Source organism: Nicotiana tabacum, chromosome 3 (genome assembly GCF_000715075.1).
Source record: "Nicotiana tabacum cultivar K326 chromosome 3, ASM71507v2, whole genome shotgun sequence".
Lineage (NCBI taxonomy): Eukaryota > Viridiplantae > Streptophyta > Magnoliopsida > Solanales > Solanaceae > Nicotiana > Nicotiana tabacum.
Genome location: NC_134082.1, coordinates 132,527,447 through 132,541,143, shown reverse-complemented (window position 1 = coordinate 132,541,143; position 13,697 = coordinate 132,527,447). Strand labels below are relative to the sequence as shown.

The 13,697-nt window shown below is 38.9% G+C and overlaps 2 protein-coding genes across 2 annotated transcripts; both read left to right on the top strand.

Moving 5' to 3' along the window:
* The first annotated feature begins 4,416 nt into the window (after positions 1 to 4,416).
* Positions 4,417 to 5,408, top strand: LOC142177438 (uncharacterized). Its single transcript, XM_075246068.1, has 3 exons — positions 4,417 to 4,564; positions 4,678 to 4,742; positions 5,313 to 5,408. The coding sequence occupies exons 1-3, from the start codon at positions 4,417 to 4,419 to the stop codon at positions 5,406 to 5,408; spliced, it is 309 nt and encodes a 102-aa protein (XP_075102169.1).
* Positions 5,409 to 5,778: 370 nt separating this feature from the next.
* Positions 5,779 to 7,536, top strand: LOC142177437 (uncharacterized). Its single transcript, XM_075246067.1, has 3 exons — positions 5,779 to 6,206; positions 6,543 to 6,607; positions 7,145 to 7,536. Exons 1-3 carry the CDS (start codon positions 5,779 to 5,781, stop codon positions 7,534 to 7,536), a joined length of 885 nt encoding a protein of 294 aa, XP_075102168.1.
* Positions 7,537 to 13,697: the final 6,161 nt, after the last annotated feature.

Here is a 13,697-nt window from a genome sequence, read left to right as displayed (position 1 = left end):
GATGATAAAAAGGAAGTGGGTAAATATGGCCCAATATTGGTGAATTTTGAAAGTAGAGTAAGTAGGTACTGATCTTTTATATATGTGCTAATTTTCAAAACTAACACGTAGTCTGAGCTAGACGCGATGAATTCTGTCTAGTCTAGATCTGTCCCTGGACTCAAATTTGATACATACTACTACCTCCATTCCAATTTATGTGAATCTGTTTAACTGGATACGGAGTTTAAGAAAAAATGAAGACTTTTGGAATTTCTGGTTCTAAACAAGTCAAAAAAGGGGTCTAGAGTATGTGTGGTTATAAAAGCTTCTCATTAAGGGTATAATTGGAAGTTTAAGCTAAATTATTTCCAAATTTAGAAAAGGGTCATTCTTTTTGGAACGGACCAAAAAGGAAATAGGTTCACATAAACTGGAACGGAGGGAGTACTCAAAAGCATAATAAACTACGTTATGCTATATTCCTCTCCCCCCACAAATATTTAGCATCTGAGATAGGTTCGCTAAATAAAATGCAATGCGATAGTAGAATACACTAAGTTGCGTAAGATTCTAGAATAATCAATGGTAATTATCTAGATTTTGGTGGTCAATTTTCGTTCACTTATTAAGAAATAGGAATACCTTAGAAATGATGGTTTAATTTTGCCTATTTTATCTTGGGAAGTAGAAATGTCATCTAACAAAAAAACAGAATCTAGTTAGGATCATATCAAAAGGACAAATACCCAAAAAAGTGGGTTAAAAGAGATTGCTCTATGTGAGAAGATAGAAAAGGGAAAAGTGCTGATCCTATAAAGATTTGGCCAAATGGTGCTAATAGGCATGCATCTAGGAATAGTTACCCTACGGATCTGTTAATCAAAAAGCATAACTATGTAGAAAGTATGACTCTACGAACAGACTATTAAAAACTACAGAATATATATACATGTCTGCATTGATTGCGATACAAATGACAATGATAATTGATGCAAGGTTTCGATATTTCTCCAGTCATTCAGCTAGTGTCCGATTTTTCATGAATAAAATAGATCTAATGTTTGTGTAATTGTCTCAATTTGAATGTTGACGGTATATTAAGAGATTGAGTAACAAACAATTGACTAATGACAGCAATTGTTACTGCTATTGTTAAAAAAAAAAAAAAAAAAAAAAAAAAAACTACTATTGCTATATTGAAACATAACATTAAAACAGGAGGGAGGGGAGGGAGCAAAGAAGCGGATCTAAATCGAATTTGTGGCTTCAACGTAACTAATTTCGACTCAATTTAGGTATACCTATACCAAAAATATTAAAATGCATACGTAATTCCAAATTAATTTGCTCATTTTAACTCCTGAATTCATCTAATAGAAAATGATGTTTGGCTAAAAATTCATATTTTTGCATGTAATGTACCTTGCATTATGGTTCGATCTTGTTAATTTTAGTGTGAATATTTGTGACTCGAGCTAAATAATGGTATTTATATGTGTAGGAGTCAATTGGAAGTGATTTAGAAAGTTTTCGTGCAATGTGAAGTAAGAAAAGAGCATAAAAGCATCAAGTACCTAAACCGTGCTACAGACCAAGAAAAGCTAGCTCTATAGTGTTCCTTACCGTGTACAGACCAAGTAAAGCCAGCTCTATAGCCAACTTGACCGTGCTGCAGGCCAGGCGGAGCCAGCTCTGTAGCTAGGTTGACCACGCTACATGCCTGGCTTCGCGAGGTCTATAGCCCAGTAATTAAAAGTCGCTGGATAAAAGACTACAACCCGGATTTGGACTAAGGGATTTTTGGCCCTAACATATAAATACTCCTCAAATAAATTGAGAGAGGGGAGAACAAGCCATTTTGGAGGCAAGAACATCACGTGGGACAACTTTTGGAGGAGAAAATCATCGATTTCTTCATTCCTTCATCTTTTCTTTGTAATTTGATTATGCAAAATACTTGAAAAATTATTACTACGAACATGAGTGGCTAAGCACTCTAGTTTCTAGGGTTGTGGTTGACATGATTATTAACGTTTATTAATTACATCTTCGTTAATTCAGATTATCATCCTGTGGTTGTTTCTTTAATTCTAGTTTTAACTTGTGAATTGTAGTAGCTACCAATTCACCCTACTATCTATGCTATGCTTGGAAAGCCGTATTTAGATTAGAGTAGAATTAAAGAGAGCTTATTTTTGAAGTCGTGGCTCGGGGAATAAATTCGCGGTTATAATAGGAATATACATAATAGTCTTACTTAGTTAGAAACCATATTATATTCATTCATGATAGATTCAATAGCATAGGAATATATGATTGATATATTATGGATAAGCGAGTAGTATTGTGGGAACATGCTATTCATATAAACAATTTGGTCAATTAACAACCATTGATAATCTGGATTAACAAGTGTGGTTATTGAACTTAATAGGATTGATAAACCAACCATAACCCTGGAATCTTCATTTCCTCTGAGTAAAATCTAAAACACATGTTGCATCCCTGATAAATTAGTTAATTACATGTTCAATATTTGCAAAAGTAGTTTAGTAGATAAACAATATTTTTGATTATCTTGGATAGTTAATTGGTTTTAGTTTACTTAGTTAACGATTAATCTATGTCTATGTGGGTTCGATATCCGACTTTTGAGTTACTTTATTACTTGACGGCAACGTATACTTGTGTGTACTTGGGGAACCAATAAGTTTTTGGCGTTGTTGTCGGGGACTTAGTTATTGATTGTTTATTTAAGTTAAGCTTTTATTCATTATTTGTTCAAGTTTTAATTTGTAGTTTGCTTTATTTGTGATAACACAAGGTCTAATCTTGAATGGGGAGGAGTAGAAGTGCGAACAACCTTCTTTCTCTTGAACTTGAAATAGAATGAATACTTCATAGGGTAAGAAGGGAAGTCGAAGCTAGAACTAGATCAGAAGGAGAGTTGGACATCATAGTTCAACCTCAACCACTTGAGATGGCATGTAATGAAGTGCGACCAGTGATCGAGGCCGCAAGGCCTAATCTTGCTAATATGACTTAGCTTATAGTAAAGCCTGATATCACGAGTGACTTTGAGCTCAAACAGTACATGGTATAACTGATTTAGTCCACAGGGCAGTATGTGGGTCTATCTCATTAAGATTTGTAGTGGCACATTCAAAATTTTTTGGAAATTACATATACTTACAATTATCCGAATGTTTCCAAAGAGTATGTCAGAAAAACACTGTTTCCCTTGTCACTGTCGGGGGAAGCCAAAGAATAGTTGCTAAAGGAGCCCGCAAACTCGATCCACACTTGGGATAATCTAGCACAAAAATTCTTAATCAAGTTTTTTCCCACTAACAAGACAAAGTCGTTGAGGAGTCAGATTCTTGGGTTTCAATAAGGAGATGGCGAGGCTCTTCGTCAAGCTTGGAAAAGATAAAAGAAGTTACTCAGAGACTGCCCACATCATTGTCGGACTGATGAGATGTTGGGTCACACTTTCGTGGATGGGTTGGACGAGACATCGAAGATGAATCTTGACTCAGTATGTTGGGGTAGTTGTATGGCAAGACCGTATAGTGAAATCCAGATCCTGCTAAAAAATTTACTGCTAATGATAATAATTAGCAAGGAAATGGAAAACCATGAAGAGCACTTAAACAAAAGGCATCAGGTGTAATTGAGCTTGATAATTTCTCAGCCATAAGGGTAGATATAGCGAGATTAGCAAATCAGATGAATAAAATGACAATGCACCAAGCACAACAGATGCAACATGTGCAAAAACTATCTACTTGCTTTGAGTTATGTGGCGAAGGTCACACAAGTGACATATGCTCCGTGAATCCTGAATCCATCTACTAAGTGGAGCAACAAGCTAGAGGGCTGATAAATCAAAATGCTCAATATATTAACACATACAATTCGAATAGGAGGAATTATCCTAACTTCTCTTAGGGTGGAAATCAGAATAACAAGCCTCAAGCTAACTACAATCATCCACCTAAACCCCCATGGCAAGTAGAGGAGAGTTTGACTGACATGATTAAAAAGCTCATGATAGACAATCAACAGTTGTGCATAAAGTTCAAAAATCTAGAGAGGCGGTTTGGGCAAATGGCTAACAATCAAAACACTGGACCTGCTGGAGCTCTCCCATGTGATACAGAGAAAAATCCTCAAGTCAATGCAGAGACGTTGAGAAATGGGAGAGAGTTGGTAGAAATTCCTAAGAAGAAAAAGAAGTCGTCTCGGCTTTAAGAAGAAAGAGTGCCAAAACCTATAGAGGTAGATGAGAAAAACAAAATAGAGTCTGAGCATATATCAGAGAGGGTGTCACCCCCTTTTCCTCAAAGATTGAGAAAGAAAAATGATGACCACGTGTTCCACAAATTTCTAGATATGCTGAAGTAGATACACTTGAACATCCCTTTGGTGGACATGCTCCGTAATGTCCCAAAATATGCAAAATATATTAAGGATATAGTGGAAAATAAAAGGAGGTTAAATGAGTTTGAGACCGTCGCACTTACTGAGGAGTGCACTTCCAGGATTCAACATAAGCTTCCACAAAAGCTTAAGGATCTAGGTAGTTTACCATCCCCGTGAGGATTGGTGAAATTGATGTAGGTAGAGCCTTATGTGATTTGGGTGAAAGTATCAGCCTTATTCCATTGTCATTGTTCAAACAATTTGTCTTAGGAGCTCCGAGACCCACCAAGGTGATGCTACAATTAGTTGATAGATCTTATGTTTATCCTGAGTGGGTAATTCAGGACGTCTTGCTGCATATTGGGAAGTTTATTTTCTCTGCAGATTTTATCATCTTGGACTACGAGGATGATGAGTTAGTTCCTATCATCTTGGGACGACCTCTCTTGGCCGCTGGAGATGCAATTATCAAAGTCTAAGAAAGTAAGATAATCATGAGGGTGGATAATGAAGAAGCAGTCTTCAATATATATTGAGCCATTCAGTTACCTCGTCATTACGAGGACCTTGCCATGATTTTTGTGGTAGAGATAAATGAACTAGCCGTGGAGCCAACTGTATTTAAAGATGAAGCACTAGAAAGGGCATTGATGTTGTTCAATCACTAAGAACTTGAAGAAGAGGTTGCGGAGATATTGCAAATTCTGCATGCTTCTTGTGAATACATAAGAGAAAGATCCCAATTAGAGCCTCTGGATAGGCCAATCGCCCCGTCCCCTAAACCCTCAGTTGAGAAGGCCCCAACATTGGAACTTAAGCCCTTACCATCGCATCTTCATTATGAATATTTGGAAAGTTCTAACACTTTACCTGTGATTGTTTCTTCTCATTTGTCTAACTTGCAGGAAGAAAAGTTGTTGAGGGGGCTGAGGGAGCACAAGCATGCCATTGGTTGGATAATGTTTGATATAAAGGATATTAGTCCTGTATTCTGCATGTAGAAAATACTCATGAAGGAGGGACACAAGCCTAGTGTGGAACATCAATGCTGCCTAAATCCAATCATGAAAGAGGTGGTAAGAAAAGAAGTAATTACGCAGGTATAGTATTTTCTATCTCCAATAGTAAGTGGGTAAGCCCTGTCCAATGTGTACCTAAAAAGGGGGTATGACTGTTGTTGTGAATGAACAAAATTAATTAATCCCAACTAGGGCTGTGACTAGTTGTCGAATATGCATAGATTATAATCAGATTGTTATTGCCCCGGAAGATCAATAAAAGACCACTTTTACATGCCCTTATGGCACTTATGCATTTAAGAGAATGTCATTCGGGTTATGTAATGCACCTACAACTTTTTAAAGGTGTATGATGGCTATTTTCACCGATATGATGGAACGATTTGTGGAGGTCTTTATGGATGATTTTTCTGTGTTTGGTCCTTCTTTTGCTAAATGCTTGACCAATCTTGCTAAAGTGCTTGCTAGGTGTGAGGAGACTAATCTGGTACTAAATTGGAAAAAGTGTCATGTTATGGTACGTGAAGGTATAGTGCTGGGGCACAAGGTGTCCAAAGATGGACTGGAAGTTGACAAGTCTAATGTGGAAGCAATTGAAAAGTTGCCACCGCCAAATTCAATGAAAGGAGTTAGGAGTTTTCTGGGACATGCAGGTTTTTATCGCCGATTTATAAAGGATTTCTCAAAAATTTCATCTCCTTTGTGCAGGTTGTTAGAGAAGGATGTGCCATTCAAGTTTGACGATGCTTGTCTGAAAGTATTCGAGGAGCTGAAAAAGAAGTTAGTGAGGGCACCAATCATAGTGGCTCGTGACTAGAATGAGCCATTCAAGCTGATGTGTGACACTTGTGATGGTGCAATTGGGGCCGTATTTGGCTAGAGGAGGAGCAAAATATTTCACTCCATTTACTACGCAAGAAAGACTCTCACTCCTACTCAAATAAATTATACTGTGACAGAAAAGAAGTTGCTTGTTGTAGTGTAGGCGTTCGATAAATTCGGGCCTATTTGGTTGGCACCAAAATCATCATCTACACAGACCATGCAGCCATTAGGTATTTGTTCAAAAAGAAAGATGCTAAACCAAGGCTAATCCGTTGGGTTTTACTCTTGCAGGAACTTGACTTGGAGATCTAAGACCGTAAAGGAACAGAGAATCAAGTGGCTGATCACTTGTCCAGGTTAGAAACTCGGAATCATGTAGCTGATGGAGATGCCATCAAAGAAACCTTCTCGGATGAGCAATTGTTGGCCGTTACTGCTGGGGAGGTGCCATGGTATGCAAATTTATTTAACTATATGGAAAGTGAAGAAATGACACCTGACCTTGAACCTCATGCTAAAAGAAGTTCTTGCGAGATGTGAGATCATATATGTGGGATGAGCCGTTTCTGTTCAAATCTTGTACCAATCAGTTAATGAGAAGATGTGTGCCCGAATCTGAAATAAATGATATCTTACATTATTGTCATATGTTGCCTTATGTTGGTCATCATGCGGGTGACAAAACAGCAACCAAGGTGTTGCAATAGGGTTTCTATTGTCCTAGGTTATTTAAAGATGCCCATGAGTTTGTTAGGAGGTGTGATAGGTGCCAGAAAACAGGAACAATTATGAAAAGGAATGAGATGCCATTGCATGGTGTTATGGAGGTTAAAATAATTGATTTTATGGGTTCGTTTCCCTTGTCCAATGGGTGCAAGTATATTTGGTGGCAGTTGACTATGTGTCAAAGTGGGTGGAGGCTATTTCTCTACCGACCAATGATGCCAAGGTTGTGGTTAACTTTGTCAAAAAGCAAATCTTTACAAGGTTCGACACTCCAAGAGTGATGATAAGTGATGGGGGTACCCATTTTTGTAACAAGCTATTGGACAATGTCTTATCGAAATACGGGGTCAAACATAAGGTTGCGACCGCCTACCATCCTCAGACTAGTGGACAAGTTGAAGTGTCAAATAGAGAAATAAAGCAAATTCTGGAAAATACGGTTAGTGCAAGTAGGAAATATTGGGTTGCAAAGCTTGATGATGCTCTATGGGCATACCAGACCACCTACAAAACTCCAGTCGGAACCTCCCCTTACAAGCTGGTTTATGGGAAGTCATGACATTTACCGGTGAAACTTGAGCACAAGGCATATTGGGCGATAAAGAAGCTGAACTTTGATGCAAAATAAGTGGGTGAAAATAGTTGATGCAATTGAACGAGCTTGATGAGTTTTGCTTGCACGCATATGAGAATGCCAAGTTATATAAAGAAAAGACCAAGCACCGATATGATAAGAATATCCATAATCGCGAGTTCGAACCGAACCAATTAGTTCTCTTGTTCAATTTGAGGTTGAGACTCTTTATGGGGAAGCTCAAATCGTGATGGTCGGGCCCGTTTGAGGTAGTAAGAGTCACTCCACATGGTGTAATTGAGTTGCGCGTCGTAGGTGGTGAGAGAATGTTCTTAGTAAACGGACAAAGAGTAAAGCACTATTATGGAGGTGACTTTGATCGTCAGAAGTCGAAGGTGTTACTTGCCAATGATTAGACGAGGTTCTGCGTCGCGCCGCGACGTTAAATCAGACGCTTGTTGGGAGGCAACCCAGCTTCACTGCTTTATTTTATTTTTATTTTTATTATATTATTTTTATAGTGTCTGTTTTTATTTTGTAGGATTATAAGCATAGGAAGCAAAGCTATTGGAAGAGTGCAAAAGTGAGATAGATGGTGAGAACTAAGTGTGGGTGGTCCACACAAAGGATCATGCATGAGGGAAGTCTGAGTACTCCGTGAGCCGCTATTTTTCAGCCTTTGGCCTTTCAGGGAGTTTCTTGTCCACCCTCATTATTTTTTTGCTTTATTTATGCATTAGGGAACTGCACTCATTTATGTGTGGGGTGGGAGAATTCCTCTAGATAATTAGTAGTAGTATGTAAGGAAAATATTACTTCTTATTTTGATTTTAGCTTCTTATTTTTGTTTTCGTAGTTGTGTAGTATTTTAGTAGCTCCTAAATTTTGTTTTTCAAAATAAGAAAAATTTAAAAAAACAAGGTAGAAAAATTGGACATTTCCCGACGATGGATCTTCTTAGAAGTTTTCTTGAGGGATTAAAGCCCAAACAAAAATCAAAAAATATATCTTTTAGTTTCCTTTAGGTAGTAAAATCCCTCGTAATTTTTCTTTGTGCTTCGGTTCTTTTCCATGGAACGTAGTTGAACCGGTAGTAGTTTTTTTTTTGTTTTTTTTTTTTCTAGAGTAGGACTCAGGAAAAAATGGAGGAAGAAAGATGAGATTCCTAGGCACCCTTGACTTGTTTGATAGTAGCATATTTAGATTTAGCATGTGTAGTAACTTCCCTAGGTGCTAATATTGCTTATGAAGCCTTGGTTATTTGGATAGCATGTTTTGTGATGCCTATGTCTCATTTTCTTGACTTATGTTCACTTTGTGTTTAATGTTTAATATCTTGTGGCTCCGTGAATACTTGCATTAGTTTGAGAGTCGAAATGAAACCGTCCTTATTGAGTCATGTGCTATGTTTGAAGTGATATTTTTGTGTAGTACATGTCATTGTACTTGTGTCTAGAACTTGACATGTATGTGAGTCGAAGCGAATTTTTAGGTGAGGCTCGGTTTGACAAATGATTTTAGGCTTTTTTTAATCTTTTCGAGCTTTATTGCTATCACAAATAAAATCTATCCCTAGTTAACCATTTTGAGCCTATAGACTTTTATTTGGCACTCATATTACAAGCTTATACCCTCTTTATTCTTAATTGATGTTGTTTTGATCCTTTTACCTCTTAAAGTACTTTAATTGTGAGATGAGCGCTAAAATAAGTAAAGAGGGAATTCGGGTGGCTTTCAAGCGGAACCAATAAAAGAAAGAAAAATGCACTTGTTTTGTAAAGAACACACCACTAGTGAAAATCGTAAATAAAAAAACAAGAAAAAGAAATTTCTGGGGGAAAAAAAGAGGAAACATTTAGATGAATAAATTGATATCTTATTCTTTCTAGTGGTTATGAATTAAAAGTAGTGCCTAAAGAAAGAGAAAATGTTGTTAGTGATGATCTTAGTTGTGAAATTAAAATTGGGATTGAAGAATTTGCGCTTACAATTGATTATGTGATGTTTTAAAGTGCTTAGGATGGTTATCCATTATTCCTAAATATATCATTCCCGTCCCTTAGCCCATATTACAACCATAAAAAAGTCCTAATTAATTTTAGACCGAGTGAGCTTACATTAATAGAGATTTACATTAAGGGCAAGCCTATGGTACCAATTGTATGCATGTGACTTCTTTGAATGAGTGATATTCTTTGATATATATGAGTCTTTAAAATATATTTGAGCATTTGATTTAAGTGTGTAGATTCAACTTACTCTTTTGTTCTTGTTGTGAGGGCACATGGTTTCATGAGGGATAAGTAACGTTATAAGACTTCTATTTTGGGTGTTCAAGCCATGAGTGCATTGTGACACTAAGTCAGTTTAGAGGCTAGGATTGTTATAAGCATGCCATCTTTGTTGTAAATATTTAAGTTAAGGGAAGTGTAAGTGACTGCATATGCTACAGTTTGATTGTTTCTATCAACCATGATCATTGGTGTAGTTCGCTTCAATTGTGTAAAGTGCCTAATAATAGTATTAAATGTTGGTTGATCGAGGACGAGCAAGAGCTTAAGTGTGGGATGGTGATGTTTGGCTAAAAATCCATATTTTTGCAGGTAATTTACCGTGCATTATGCCTCAATCTTGTTAATTTTAGTGTGAATATTTGTGACTCGAGCTAAATAATGGTATTTATATGTGTAGGAGTCAATTGAAAGTGATTTGGAAAGTTTTGATGCAAAGTGAAGTAAGAAAAGAGCACAAAAGCATCAAGTACCTAAACTGTGCTACAGACCAATAAAGCCAGCTCTATATCATGCCTTATCGTGCTATAGACCAAGTAAAGCCAGCTCTATAGCCAGCTTGACCATGCTACAGGCCAGGCAGAGCCAGCTCTGTAGCCAAGTTGACCGCGCTACAGGCTAGGAGGAGCCAGCTCTGTAGCCCGAAAATGATGATATGATGTATCAATAAATAAAAATAGATATTGAGATATCATATGCAATGAATTATATGACTGAGTACGAAATGTTAATGAAATCAATAAGTCAACAGGAATTTCGGGATTTGGCCTATAATTTGGTATTTTTCTGGAATTGGTTCCCTTAGCCTATATTGATTGTACTGTATTGCTTTTGGCTAGATTTGGGATGTTTGGAGGCTAATTTCATAGGCAAAGGAATTGCGGAGTAGGATTTTGGCTTGGTTTGAGGTAAGTAACACTTTCAAACTTGATTCTGAGGGTTCAAAATCCCAAACTACGTGTTATGTGGTTAGTACTGAGGTGACGCACATGCCAAGTGACGGGCGTGCGGGCGGGCGTACACCGTGAGAATCGTGACCTGGTTCATTTCATGGCACCGTTTAATGACTCTTTCTTGTTGATATCCGTGTTTTCATCATATGATAAAGTAATTGAGCTGTAAATCATGTTAGATATCATGTTTGGGCTTCGCGCCGATATTGTTTGGACCCCTAGTGGTCATTTCTTGCTGTCATTCACTGATATCACTGTTATTTTTTACTCAGTCATATTCATACATTTCATATCGTATCTCAGTCTCAGTTGTTATTAGTGGAATAGCATATCATTATTTTCGGGCTAGTTTCCATGACATTGTGAGCCCGTGGGTGAGATTGGAGAGTGATTACTGAGTGAGGCCGAGAGCCTAGTTATGAGTGACAGTCATGGGTTGGGCTGCATGCCGTAGTAGTTATATTAATTATGATAGCGCTTGGGCCGTAGGAGCCCCTCCAGAGTCTGCACACCCATATTGGGCGCGGATGATATTATTGAGGGATTGATTTCCTTGGACATGGATTTGTTCGAAGTATTGATATCTGGATATAGATTTCTCCACAGGGTTGGATTACCCTTGTTCCTCGGTACCGGGTGACTTATAGTCAGTGATGAGTATGTTCCGGGATGTATTTCCTTGGGCCGGATGGCCATATACGATACCGAGTGGTTAAGAATTTATATATATACCTGGAGATGGATTTCTCCTCAAGGTTGGATTGCCCTTTTTCCTCGATACTGAGTGACTAACAGTTAGCGTTGTATATATTCCGGGATGGATTTTCCTGGGCTGGATGGCCATATTCAGTACCGAGTGGTGGAGAACTTGAGAGTGGGAGTACACTATGCATTTCATGTAGTCGTGCATTGGTATGTAAAGGCAATTGAGTTGTGCATTTTAAACTGTTCAGATATGCATTTACCTTATTACTTTGAGTTGTCTATTTAACTGAAAGCATGCCTACGTTTACGTTGTTTCTATTATATCTGTTGAGGTTGAGTTCGTCACTACCATTCTGTCCATAGTTTGGACTCATTACTTACTGAGTTGGTGTACGCACGTTAACCCCTGCACCTTATGTGCAGATCCAGGTATCTCTGGGTGCGGTAACGGTTGTTGATATTTTCTGTTGATGACCATTGGAGTTAGTAAGGTAGTTGCCTCGCGACTGCAACCCTGCTTTCTTCTTCTTTATCTTCCCCATAGATGTATTTTGGAGTTTTCCCAGACTATGTAGTCTTGTTATTACCATAACAGTGGTAGTAGTTGCTCATGACTCAGTGATACCCCGATGTTTGGGGCTTTATTTTCCGCATTTCTATTTTTGAGTTCAACTCTTGTTTTCTTTTATGAAACTCTACTAAATATGATGTCCTTTGGCATAGCTTTTAATGAATTATTGTAGTATTGTGGAAGTCGGTTGGCCTAGTACTATTGATAGGCGCCATCACGACAGGTTTGAGTTTAGGGTCGTGACAAGTTGGTATCAGAGCCTAGGTTACATAGGTCTCACGAGTCATGAGCGGGTTTAGTAGAGTCTTGTGGATCGGTACGGAGACGTTTGTACTTATCTTCGAGAGGCTGTAGAACCCTTAGGAAAATTTCACTTTCTTGTATTCTATCGTGCAAAATTGATTCAGCTTAAAACATAACTCTTTGAATTCCTTCCACGCATTCGTATGCACACATGAGCGCTCAGTATTAGTTGTGCATCACCAGTTGGGGCTGCGAGAGGCTGAGGTCGCGATCGAGGCCATGGTAGAGGCAAGGGTGTAGCCCGCATAGCAGCTAGGGGAGCACCTATAGATCTACCAGTTGCCCCAGTTCAGGATCAGGTCCCAGTTGTGGATGCACCAGCATGACCAGCTCAGGCACCAGTTGTGCCCTTCATAATTCTAGGTCTCCAAGAGACCTTAGCTCAGATTTTGACCGGCCAGGAGAGGCACTCAGACTCCTTCCGGTCGTACACCTGAGCAGGTTGTTCAGGGACTTCAAACACCGGGGGCACCACCATCCTAGCCAGTTGCAACTACTCAGGACTATGTGGTTCCAGCCATGCCTGAGGATGAGCAGCATAGATTGGAGAGGTTTAGTAGACTTCAGCCTCCGACTTTCAGTGGTGCAGAGGGTGAGGATGCCTAGGGTTTCTTGGATAAGTGTCAGAGGATCCTCCGCACAGCGGGTATTTTTTAGACCAATGAGGTTTTGTTCACTAGTTTTCAGTTCTCCGGAACTGCATTCACTTGGTGGGAGGCTTATGAGAGGCATAGGCCGGTTGGTGCAGTGCCCCTTACATGTGCAGCAATTCTCCATTCTCTTCCTAGAGAAGTATGTGTCGCAGTCCCCTAGAGAGGAGATATGCAATCAGTTTGAGCAGTTGTGTTAGGGTGGTATGACTGTGATGCAGTATGAGATAACATTCTATGAGTTGGACCGTCATGCTATCTGGTTGGTTCCCACAAATAGGGATAGGATCAGGAGGTTCATTAATGGCCTCATATATCAGCTGCAGATTCTTCTAAGTAGAGAGAGAGAGTGTCTAGTGCTTCTTTTGAGAAGGTGTTTGACATTGCTCGGGATATAGAGTCGGTTCGCCGCTAGGAGCAAGTACAGAGAGATGTCAAGAGGCCTCGTGGATTAGGTAGTTTTGGTGGTGTTCCTTCATAAGGTCATTTTCACCACGGTAGGGACCGTCCCTTCAGGCATGCTCAGACGGCTTGTCCAGCTCACCGTGGTGCATCATCTAGCCAGGGTTCTTATAGTTCACATCACAGCCACTCATCTCTCAGTGCCCTTCCAGCTCAAAGTTCGTCTCATGCACCATCAATTTAGGGTTCATTTATGCCTGGTCCTTCTAGT